Here is a 13,183-nt window from a genome sequence, read left to right as displayed (position 1 = left end):
GCCTCATCTTGAGAGCAGATGCGGCGGAGACGGAGGAATTGCGAGAATGGGATGGCATTTTTGCAAGAGACAGGGAGAGAAGAAGAATAGTCCAGATAGCTGTGAAAGTCAGTAGGCTTATAGTAGACAAATTGCACATCCTGACCAAGTGTCTCAGCCCGAAACGTTGACTATTTATTTCCCTCATATATGCTGCCTGACCTGCTGATTTCCTCCTGCATTTTGTGTGGGTTGCTCAAGATCTTCAATATCTACATGATCTCGTGTATTTAATTGGACATGTCGATTGCCCTTGAGGTGGTCATGGTGGGCTGCCTTCTTGAACTGCTGCAATCGTTGAGCTGTAAGGAGCATGTCCAGGATTTTGATCCAGCAACGATGAAGGAACAGGAATATATTTCCAAGTCAGGATCGTGTGTGGCTTGGACTACAATCTCGGGGTGATGGCATGTTTTTCTTGCCCTCGTCCTTCTAGCTAGAAGAGGTTGTGGGCTTGGAAAGCGTTGTCTAGGGGGAACAAAATGAGAAGGCTCCAGAGGAATGATGTACACATGTATAGTTGAACTTGATGACTTGAGAATGGGAAACATTGAAACTGGAAAGTTCGAAGTTCTTTGCAAAGGTTTCTAAAGTGGCTGGTTAAAATATATGATTTTTTTTTGTCAAGTTTATATTGGGTTCACTATGGTAACAGAGGAGGCTGCATAGAGACAGCTCAGAATAGCGGTAGGATTGAGAATTAAAGTGGCAATAAAGGGAAGCTACAGACGACCCCTGCAGAGTGAGTACAGGTGCTTAGCAAAGCCATCAACCAGTCTATGTCTAGTCTCTCAAATGTAGAGGAGGTTGCATTGTGAAGACCGAACATGGTGAGTAAATTACAAGTGCAAGGGAATTGCTAATTTACCTGGAATGATTGGGTTTAGATGGCGGGAAGGGATGAGGTGAATGGACAGGTGTCACATCTCCTCAGCAAGTGTGGGAAGCCACTGTGAGAAGGGCAGTGGTGGGTGGGGACAGAAGAGTGCACTAGGGAGTGGTGAAGAGAGCAACCCCAGTACAATTCAGAAAGGGGAGGAGAGGGCCATTTGACTGGCGACAGACTCATGTTAGAGCTGGTAGAAAGTGGAAAATCTTTTGTCTTACACCTCACTCCTCACAAGTCCTGCTTTAAGAACCGAAATCATTCTTCTACTTCCCCCATTTCCCAGAAAGGTTTCCTCACCTGAAATGTTTTCTCCTTCCACCGATACTGCTTCACTGGTTGAGTTCTTCCAACACTTGTTTTGACTTTTCACTTCCGATTTTTCATACTCACCTTGATGAGTATGCCTCAGCTGTCAAGGACTTTATTTGGAAATGCATGGAGGACGCCACACGATCCAGGTATTCCCTAACCGGAAACCTTGGATGAATTATGAGGTCAAGTCCCTTTTAAAGGCTAGAGCTGCAGCTTTTAGGTCCGGGGATACCAGTTGCTACACGGAATCCAGGCGTGAATTCCGGAAAGCCATTAAGGGCGCCAAGAGGCAATATCGAGCCAAGTTGGAAGCCCAGGCAAACCAAAAGGATGCCAGAAGACTATGGAAGGGTCTAAATGAGATCACTGGGTGCAAAGAAAAGGCTGGGAATATCAATAACAGTGGTGCTTCTCTTCCTGACGAACTTAACTAATTCTACGCAAGATTCAAAAAGAAGAGGAGCATCCTGCTCCCTCCGGATGAACCGGACCTGGTGGCATCGAGATTCATCGTCACCAAGCAGGACGTTAGAAGGGCCTTCCTGAAGATAAATCCAAGGAAGGTGACGGGCCCAGATGGCGTCCTGGGACGGGTTCTCCGGGCCTGTGCAAGCGAGCTAGTTGGAGTGTTTGCTGACATCTTCAACTGCTCCTTGCACCTAGCAAGGTGGCATGCCTGAATGACTATCGACCTGTGGCTCTGACAGCAATTGCTATGAAGTGCTTCGAGCGACTGGTTATGGCACACATCAAACACAGCCTACCGGTCAACCTCGACACTTTGCAATTCGCCTACCGGAGCAACAGGTCAACGGCAGATGCCATCTCTCTGGCCCTACATTCCTCCTTAGAGCACTGGAGAATAAAGACGCATATGTAAGGCTCCTTTTCATTGACTACAGCTCTGCTTTTAATACCACCATTCCAAATAAACTGATTCCTAAGCTCCGGAACCTGGGCCTTAGCATTCAGATCTGCAGCTGGATCTTCAACTTCCTCACAGACAGGACCCAGGCTGTAAAAATAGGGGACAAGCTCTCCTTTACAATCACTCTGAGAACCGGTGCCCCACAAGGCTGTGTACTCAGCCCCCTGCTGTACTCACTGTACACCCATGATTGTGTAGCCAAGTTTCCATCAAACTCAATATATAAGTTTGCTGATATACACAACAATTGTAGGCCGTATCTCGGGTAATGATGAGTTTGAGTACAGAGAGGAAATTAAGAACCTGGTGGCATAGTGTGAAGACAATAACCTATCCCTCAACGTCAGCAAGACAAAAGAATTGGTTGTTGACTTCAGAAGGAGTAGCGGACCGCACGACCCAATTTACATCGGTGGTGCGCAAGTGGAACAGGTCAAAAGCTTTAAGTTCCTCGGGGTCAATATCACAAATGACCTGACTTGGTCCAACTAAGCAGAGTCCACTGCCAAGGCCCACCAGCGCCTTTACTTCCTGAGAAAACTAAAGAAATTTGGCCTGTCCCCTAAAACCCTCAATAATTTTTATAGATGCACCATAGAAAGCGTTCTTCTAGGGTGCATCACAACCTGGTATGGAAGTTGTTCTGTCCAAGACCGGAAGAAGCTGCAGAAGATCGTGAACACAGCCCAGCACATCACACAAACCAATCTTCTGTCCTTGGACTCACTTTACACCGCACGCTGTCGGAGCAGTGCTGCCAGGATAGTCAAGGACACGACCCACCCAGCCAACACACTTTTCGTCCCTCTTCCCTCCAGGAGAAGGCTCAGGAGCTTGAAGACTTGTACGGCCAGATTTGGGAACAGCTTCTTTCCAACTGTGATAAGACTGCTAAACGGATCCTGACCCGGATCTGGGCCATATCCTCCAAATATCTGGACCTGCCTCTCGGTTTTTTTGCACTACCTTACTTTCCATTTTTCTATTTTCTATTTATGATTTATAATTTAAATTTTTAATATTTACTATCAATTTGTAATCCAGGGAGTGGGAAGCGCAGAATCAAATATCGCTGTAATGATTGTACGTTTGAGTATCAATTGTTTGGCGACAATAAAGTATAAAGTATAAAGCATCTGCGGTTTTATTTACTTTCTGACTCCTAAGCGTCAGAGATGCCATCCATGGTAAGCTTTCCCAGCAACTTGCAGTGACAAGTGGACACCATCAGCAAGGCAAGTTCTTTATTATATCTGATGGAGTCACGAGGAGCTGAAAGTTTGCTCTCAACTCACAAATACACTTCATAGTTCATAATGAACTTTGTATTATTCATGTCCTTCTCCGTCAACCACAGGACTCCCATCAGGTAATGCAAGTATCCTAGCTGTGGTTGGACTTTCTGCCAAGATGCATAAAGTGTCATATATGACCAGTTAGTCATGACACGGCTATAGGAAAAATAAGGGGATGGATGACTAGTAGGGAGGGCAATAAGGGCAGGCAGGTAGTGTGGGAGACCCCGATGGTCATTCACACAAAAGATTCTGCAGATGTTGAAAATCTTGAGCAATACATTTGAAGTGCTGGAGGAACTCAGCAAGTCATGCAGAATCTATGAAGGGGAATAAATAGTCGACATATTGAGCAGGACAAGGAAGGAAGATGGCTGAAGCCGAATTAGAAGGTGGGGGGAGGGAAGAAGTGCAAACTGGTCAGAGGTAGTTGAAACCAGGTGAGGGAGAAGGCGAGTCGGTCGGAGAGGGGAGGTGAAGCAAGAAGCTGGGAGGTGACAAGTGTAAGAGGTAAGAGGCTGAAGAAGGAGGTATCAGTCTGGTTGATATCCTCTTTTAGGCAAAACAACCACAATTGTACGCAATATCTCAGAACCAGATTCATGAAGGCTGTACATAATTGTAGAAATACATCCTTACACACAGATCCTCAAACAAAGACCAACAAGCCATTTACTTTTCAAATTACCTTATGCACCTGCACTTTAGCTTTTAATGTGAGGATGCCCAAATCCCTCTGAACATCAATATTTTGCAATATTTATGATTTAAAATACACTCAACAATATTTTTTCTAGAAATGGAAAGCATAGATTTAACATTTACACCATCATTTGGTTATAATTATATAAAGAACAAAAAACTCATAAGTTACATTTATGACAATCAAAATAAATAATGCCACCAAAACAAGCAGTAACAGTGACAAAATTCTAAGTTGGACATAAGACCATCTGTTACTTTTAACCTTTTATCATCATCCAAGTCTGAAACAGAATCAATTATGTTAAGTATGCAAAATGCATTTTGAAGAGTGTCTAATCAATTTGACATGAATTATATTCTGTTAAATTTGGTACAAATATAAATCTGCTCCATTGACTGCATCACATGAAACTGGTTCTCAGTCCTGCATTACCTACGCATTGTGAGCTCCTGCTGTTACAGATGGAAAAACAGTTCTCCTTAACTTTACACAGCAAGTATGCACTTTTCAAAGAATAAAAATCACATCTATCAACTCGAATTGTCATGGTTTAGAATGGCTGAGTCACTTAAATAATCATTTTGTCAAACTTTTGGCCTAAACACTGAGTGTTTGATTTCTCCTCAGATTTTACTCCACAGACTCAATTGAATCAATTACTGAACAGTGATCATTCATAGAAAACAGGAAGGCGATGCCTACCTCTAGGTGGAGTGGATTAATTGTAGCATTCATGTGGCAGTATAAAGGTCCTTCCGTCTGCATCTGTAGGATATACAGGAGATGCTCGTCTCGGTAACGTGTTGGCCAATCCACTTCCATGACCGCAGCACCGACTGCACTCGGACCATTGTTATGCAACTGTACAAATGTTGGAAAGTCAATAGATGCTTTCCTTTTGGTAACTAAAAGCAGGGTGTCTATAACAGAAGGCCGAAGTGATTGATTCCTACAAAGCAAATTATTACCCAAGAAGCATTTGAAAGTACAGTATGATAAAGAACCCTTGATTAATACTGGAGCAGTGCATATCAGCCAGCTGACCCCAGAGGATATAATGGTCAATTTCAACATGGTGTTCCTGTTAAAAAGAACTCCAGTCAAGGACACCTTGATCCTCCTCCGGCCAGGGTTTGATAAGGGTACCACTGACCTTTTTGAACCCATCCTTACATCAACGTACTTCCCCTACTATAAACAAATGGATGGAGTGGCCTTGGGATCACCCTTGTTGCTGGCTATTGCTATTTTTTTCATTGAGGGGAGGGCTTTGAGTTCATCGCACCTACACCCCAAATGCTTCTTCAAACACATTGATGACACCTTTGTAGTGTGGCCTCATCAACTCCAGGTACTCCAACAGTTTCACAACCACCTGAACAGTATACATCCAAACATTCAATTTATGATGGAGCTGGAGAAGAATGGTTGCCTCGTACTCCTGAACATTCTAACACGATGGACACTGGACAGTAGCCTCGGACGTGGTGTCTATCAGAAACCCACTCACACGGACTTGTGCCTCAACAATAACAGCCACCATTACATCTCCCAATATACAGAGGTTCTTTCTACTTAGATTAACTGGGCAAAAACTATTTCAGACCCAGAGAGTCTCCACAAAGAAATAAGATGTTGATAAAGAATTGCTACAGGGTAAAGGAAATAAATCAGACCCTTAAAAGGCCTGACGGGAAAACCAAGAAACCTAAAGACAATAAGGAATCCGTCGTTACCGCCTGTGTTCCCTATATTTCTATGGTTTCTGGAAGGATTGTCAGGATTCTGAAGAAATACCAGGTTAATACCATCCACAAACCCATAAGGCAAATCAAATCACAGCTTATGTGGGTAAAAGATGAAGGTCCCGCCCCAAGAACTGGAATTTGATTGTAAGCAAGCTGGGAGAGCAGAAAAATGATTGGATGAGGACTAACAAATCAGGAGATGGGGGTATAAATACCACCGGACTAGACATGCCCAGGCATCAGCCCTGATGAAGGTGGCAGAGCTCGTCATCAAAACGTCGGTTATAATACCTGTAACCCGGCTGGAAGAGTGAGAAGAGTTTATTCATCATATATGCTGGGAAAGCACCAGATCTTAATACAGTCATATGAAATCAACCTTCCCACAGATTGTTCAAATATATATTAAATCCAATTAGTGATATAAATTGGTTAGCATTCATTGCTTCTTGACCCAAAATTTAACAGTTTAACAGCAACAAATTTACATCATTCAGTTTCATCACTTCATTATTACTCTTTAAATATCCTTCAAAATGACTTTAAGAATCAATTTTGTTTTAGAATGAGAACTCACTTCATAAACATGGTGAACCTGAGGTCCAATGTGTTCCTCTTTCTTGGGTCTATCTTTAATCTTCCAGTCAGAGTTCGGCAAAAAGATTTGCTCAGGATGGGACACCCTATGATAAGAACACAGTTGCTTAGTCTTTGTGGTCAAGCTCTTGACAACGTGCTCAGTTACACACATGAAAGGATAAAAACAGAAATGCATGTAATAAACACAAGACCAGACAGTTGCTTCAGATAAAAGGGAAAAATAGATTTACAGATTCAGAAGGGGGCTCAATATGAACCTTTCAAAGATACAATTGAGAGCATCACATCTAACATTTTATTAAAAAAGAAAGCATTTTTATTCATCCACAACCAAAGCTATACAAAGTAAAAGTATGTTAAGGGAATTAATTTTTCCCAATTCTCTTCAATGCAATTCAACTAATTAAAATCAGACTAACCAGATGAAGAAAAACATATTTTCCTTCCTTCCCTTTTGTCATTTTCAAACTGAAAGTAAACAGTTTTTCTAAAGCAAAAATGTATTCCCTTCTTCTCAGATAGTAACTAAGACTATATTTAATTCATTTGTTAAAGAACAATCACCGACATTATTACAGGCCTGTTGAACAGAACTTAAAGACCATTATGAATACCACTATTTTTCTTTGTAGCTTCATTGAAGCTTCTATATCATTGAAAATTATGCAGTTTTGAACATTTTGAAATTCACCAACTATTAAACATTCTAGATGCTTGTGTGTGGGAGTAATCCCTGTGGTATGCCCTTCCTGTTCAAGTGATATGAATTCTCCCCTATCGTCCTGGACCGCAGTCATGTTGTGAAGCAAGCTTTGATTCTCTGTGCATTTTCTTAACCTTTAGCGTCAGTCTTTTTTCAGATTTATAATTTGCTACAATTCCAAGTAACGTAAATTCTATTTGTTCACTTCAAGTCAACAGTTGTTCTGTGAGTCTAAGGCATGATTTTATAATTGTCATATTTATAGAATGCTGATAATTTTGCATTCTGGAACAATAAATTTGTGGTGTGTCATAAATTAAATTTTAAGTTGATTGAAACAACATTGTAGAATTCTCATCATGCCACTGATTAAAGGATAGATAGTGTGAGAAGGCATTTAGCATTCACAATTTCCAGTGAACAGCAACAGACAACTGAATAGAGCCTTTACTGGGTTAGCTCAGAGGATATCAGATTGCATTTTGTCTTCTATTTTGGTCAGCAGCTTTTTTTTCTCTGCAGACAAAAGTGAAAGACGTTTTTCCAATAAGTATAAAGAAGAGTAAAAAGTCTGCAAAGCTTCAGATATTACTGAAGTTATGGGGAGTGTGGGGAGGGGGAGAGATATCACTCTCTTGTAACGTGTGAAAGTTGTTACAGACAGAGAAACAAAAGTCTGGGGTAACTACCAGGAAGAAGTTCTAAAGTAAAACTTTCATCAGTTTTTGTAATAAATTTCTAAGCCATGCTGAGAATTCAAGAGGCACTCCGAAGAAGTGATGTGATTGTGGAGATGTGCAGTTGAAAACATACACAAAGAGACTTTCTTTTAATAATACTGGGGAAGAAGATGTTAAAGCAATGAAGTGATATCATCTCAGCGGAATGCCTCTGCTCCCATTAGCTGTAATATTTAAAACAAAGGTTCCAGCTATTGCTGAAGCTTCAGATGTTCTTTCTATAAATTCTGTCTTCTTCCAGTTTGATTATTTCAGGTCAGATGAAACATAACGAAAACTGTCAGAATCATAGCTATTCCAGTTGAAAAAAGGCAAAAGGACTACTCATAAATTCAGATAGGTGACATTTTTTTAAATGATATGCTTATCCTGCTATTGAAAACAAATATGCTTCCAAAAATGGACTCAGGATGTGACTAACTGACCAATTGTCACTTGAGGAATGCACTCTGAGACGAGCTGATTGATAGCTGCGGCTTTTGACATGATCATGGTCACACAAGGTACAGAATTGTAAGCCATCAAACCAGAAACGATCGAGGAACTAGATGTTGAAACCAGCATGGGACATGAGTAGGCGGAGAACACTGAGGTGATGCGATCCTGACAGTACCGTGGCCATTGTCATTCCTGGGTCACATGGAGGTCACAGGGAAGAACATGCAGTGAAATGACTTCGATGATTAATTACAGTGCACTTAGTGGATATTATAGCAGCTATCGTGGGTAGATATTCACTCCAGTGCCAGTAGCTCTGATTGGGGAAACTTTATTCATATTTTTGAGTGTTTCTTTTAATATAAACTCCCATTCAAATGACTGCCAAATGCTGCCAATTTGAAATTGCTAGATCCTTTCCCTCTGTTCATTTCTAGTAAAGTGACAAACTTTTAAACTTCCTTACCCTGAGATCTGAGACCTTGTATTAGCTGTCTCTTCTACCTCTATCCCTTCCCCTAGATACTGCATTAATAAAGCTTTCTCAGATTTTATTCTGACAGTCCCTTGTGGCCTCTTCATGCTCATCTTGCCAAGAGACCCACCTCCAATTACTTTGATTTTTTTTCACACGTTCTGCAGCAAACATAAGGAGACCCATCTCATACTGGTCATTCTCTCTACTCCCCCCTTCCACAAGCTTAACAACACAACAACACATACCATCAGACTCAAGGACAGCTTCCATCCTGCTGTACAAGACCTTTCAAAGGACCTATCATGTAATAAAGAACATTTGACCTCATCTTGATCCTTGCACAATAGTTGTCTATCTGCTCTGTACTTTCACTGTAACTGTAACACTAAGTTATGCATTTCTGTGCTACCTCAACTTATTAATGTGGAGGATGATCTATCTAGATAGCATGCAAATTAATGCTTTCCATTGTATCTTGGTACATCTGACAAGAGACCAATTATCAACTGACCCTTGTGGCCTCTCCTACCTTTCTCCCCATTCTCTCACAAATCTCTACAGATGTACCATGGAGAGCATTCTAACTGGTTGCATCACTGCCTGGTATAGTGGGGTCATAGAATCAGAAGAAGCTGCAAAAAAGCTGCCAAAGTAAATTCAGCCAGCTTCATCATGGGCACTAGCCTCCCCAGCGCCGAAGAAACCTTCAAAAGGTGATGCATCAAAAAAAGTGGCGTCCATCATTAAGGACCTCCATCACCCAGGACATGCTCTCTTCTTATTGCTACCTTCAGGAAGGAGGTACGGGAACCTGAAGACATATACTCAATGTTTCAGGAATAACTTCTTCCCCTCTTCCATCAGATTTCTTTCTATCTTTCCTTCCTCCACCTTCTCTACAACTCAAAACTTGCTTTCTTACTTTTCTAGTTCTGGTGAAGTGTCTCTGTATTGAAACTTCTACACTTCTTCTCTCTGCCCTGATGCTGCCTGAACAGCTGAATGCTTCCAGTATTTTCTGTTTTATTCTTTTGATTTCATAACTACTGAAAATGGTAAGATTCATGTCCTTTACAGATACAGAAGGATTTCGAGATTGTACTGAATCTTTTATCAATTAAAATATTCTGACAGGAGAAAACTATTTTAGTCTACATTTTATTTTAGTCTACATTTTTGTGTCCTGCTGCAAAAGTGTTTAGTAACAGCATAAGAAAAAAAGATTGGGAAGAATTAAAAACAGGAAATACCCCATAACCATTTGCTAGATAAGAAGGTTCTGTACCATTGCATTACTTCAAGTTTGTTGAGAATGCCATTACAAATATTTCTGAATATGATTTAATCAGATAAACTCAAGCACCATTTACAGGAAGTATAGTTTGTTGAATTGGGATCAAAATGAAAACTTGTAATGCAACTACAGAAAAAGAAAACATTTCATTTATCCATTGCCTTTTGCAAGCCAAAATACCTCATGGCTAGTGAAAACAATTTTTCAGATTCACAATGGAAGAAGAAAATCCCTAAACTATGAGGAGAAGCTGAAAAAACAACCAATTTAGCACATCAGGACTGTGAAACAGGCACATTTGGTAGAAAGAGTCTAGTATGCACTAGGCAAAATACTCAGTCTCCAAATATATCAGGATAAAAGTGTTTAATAAGAATGCCTAGAGCAGGGGTTCCCAACCTGGGGTCGATGGCCCCTCAGTTAATGGTAGGGTCCATGGCTCAAAAACAGTTTGGAACCCCCGGCCTAGAGGAATATTAGATTTTTCTTTACCTTCTATTGCCACTTTGATTCACTTTATAACTTATAACTAGTCTTTTAAAATGTTTTCACATATTGTAACAAACCAATTACCGGATATACCTTACCAATTGACTCAACTGCAAAATAGAAAAAAAGGTTTGCCAAACTGATGGATTGGCAAGACTAGGTGAAAGGAAGCCATTGAGAAATTATTTTGTTTGAAAACAACATGGAAACAATGACCATGATTTTATATTGGTGTAATTAGATAAAAGAAAATAAAACTGAATATTAATTATCGCACTTCCACAGCCACCATCAATCATCAGACTGCAACATTCACTTTAACAGCTCTATTCCCTTCCTTGCTGAAGCCAAACTAGCACACATCCTGGAAGACTGAGATTAGACACACACAAAATGAGATAAAGTGAATGCGGTAAAAATAGCCCATAGATATTAACAAATGCATAAACACTGTGGGGACTTTAAACACCCTCCCCGCAAATAATAGATCAGATAATGGAAAAGTATACATAATTGAAGAATTCTGCTGTTGACTTACCATGGAGATTTTAATGATGGCACATTGTATGGGATGTTTGTGTGCAGCTGAATTGGTTGGCCACTTCATTATTTTCTTTAAGCCATTCAAGGAACTGGTTAAAGTTTAATTCTGACTTCCCTGGGTTTACACTTACTTGTCTATTTTCAGAGCATGGCTCCTCTAATCCTTTTACTCTTTTTCTGTTCAAATAATAAGTCTCTCTATTAACAGCGACCATCCATTCAACTTTTATCAACCCACTAGGCATATATATTTATAAATTTATAAACTTTTGAATTTCTTCCACCATCCCTCCCCCCTCCCCAGACAGATGCTGCTTGACCTGCTGAGTTCCTCCACAGAGTGATTGTTGCTCTAGACTGCAACAGGTGCAGCATCTCTTGAATGTTGGCATTGTCTTCCAAATTACCAGCACCCAATAATATATATTCATATTTAAATATGATGATATTTCCAAACACCAAGTCAAAATAATTTATGAGCTTTATTTTAAAAGTAACAATGGTCCTCCCTTGGATACCCATTCTACATCTCATAAACATGGGGAAGTCCTACCATATGTTTTCCAGATTTAGCTGTTTTTAATCAACCTGGCCCTTCATTCTTTCTTTTCCTTATATCGCCCTTTCAAACACATCATGAAATTCATGTTTATCACATCCAGTACACTGTCATCACCTACGCTTTCTGTTACTTTGTTGAAGCAAATTAAAATAACTGTAATAAATGGAAAGCTCTTTATAGCCACAGACACACTTCTGAAATGCAGTCTCCATTTGTAATGTAAGAAACACAACAGAAACATCCACCATACTTTTTTCTATAGATGCTGCCTGGCCTGCTGAGATCCTCCAGCATTTTGTGTGAGACACGTCAAGCTCCCACTAATAGTGGTGTAAATAACGAACTTCGGTGATGTTGGCTAAAAGGTAAATATTGGCCAGGACACCAGGAATGACTGCTTATTGATGGAGGACAATGGAATGTTTCACATCCACCTGAGAGAGTGTGCAGAACTTGACTTAATATTACATCTAAACAGAAGCTCCCTCAGGTGCTGCACTGGACTGGCAGTCTAGATTGAGTTTGAAACTTTTGGCCTGGAGGAGACAGTACTAGTTACTGAGCCCCAGTGACTATGAAATGATTTAATAAGCCTGATTCAACAAAGCCATCAGTTTGGAAAATTATTGTCCAGATATTTTATATGTAAAAATAACAAGTATTTTTGTATCTTGTGGATGAATTTTAACGTTTTAAACATCAGATCAGCTTCATGTTATAATTTCACTCGTTGTACTGAGCGTCTGGTTTCACTCAGTCAACTGTCTGTCCTGCATAACACAGTTTCCAAAGTACTGTGTGAGGAAGATGCTGGACTGCTGAAAAGGCTCACCACTCAGGACACCGAAGTGACAGAAAGCAGAAGTGGAGAGGAAGTGAAAAAGCAGGAAGGCACAGTCAGCAGATGCTAGACAAAAGAGGCCCACACCACCAACCCATACAACTACTAACATGGGATTGTTCGATGATCGTCCTGATTCTGGAATGGGGTGAACTTTAAGATGAGGAAGGAGGGAGCACGGGGGAAAATATCACCTCCATGGTGCACCTTTTCTTGATTGTTCAAAGAATTCAGGATAACTATCATTATGTAGCAAAAACTGTAAACTGGATGCTTGCAAATAAGAGATGCGGTCATTAACTAGTGAAGGAAAGAGTCAGTCCACTCACCCTCGAATGTCAACCCGAGACACTGCAATGATGCTGATCTGCAGCTGCACAAGGTTGCTGTTTGGATTATCCTTATTTGAACTAAAATGCAAAGCAGATCAAAACTAGTACAACATTGGCAGAACTTCAAATTGTTATCTCTGTACTGAACAAATCAAAACTGGAGAAATTATATTAAAATGATATGCTACAGGAATTATACAATGATTGATATTTTTACTTAAACAGCATTAAGCAAAATATATTAAT

At 40.3% G+C, this 13,183-nt stretch overlaps 1 protein-coding gene across 2 annotated transcripts in view; it reads right to left on the bottom strand.

Annotated features, from left to right (window-relative positions):
- itga8 (integrin, alpha 8) overlaps nt 1-13,183 on the bottom strand; it is a 277,443-nt gene that overhangs the window by 66,962 nt on the left and 197,298 nt on the right. For both annotated transcript variants that reach the window (XM_063044126.1, XM_063044127.1), the window contains 3 exons: nt 12,935-13,015; nt 6,495-6,600; nt 4,872-5,030 (listed from right to left, as the gene is read on the bottom strand). In XM_063044126.1, the coding sequence (XP_062900196.1) occupies nt 4,872-5,030; nt 6,495-6,600; nt 12,935-13,015 (346 nt within the window). The remainder of the gene's footprint in view (nt 1-4,871; nt 5,031-6,494; nt 6,601-12,934; nt 13,016-13,183) is intronic.

This window comes from Mobula hypostoma, chromosome 3 (genome assembly GCF_963921235.1).
Source record: "Mobula hypostoma chromosome 3, sMobHyp1.1, whole genome shotgun sequence".
Taxonomy (NCBI): domain Eukaryota; kingdom Metazoa; phylum Chordata; class Chondrichthyes; order Myliobatiformes; family Myliobatidae; genus Mobula; species Mobula hypostoma.
This window is presented reverse-complemented; position numbering and strand designations above follow the sequence as displayed.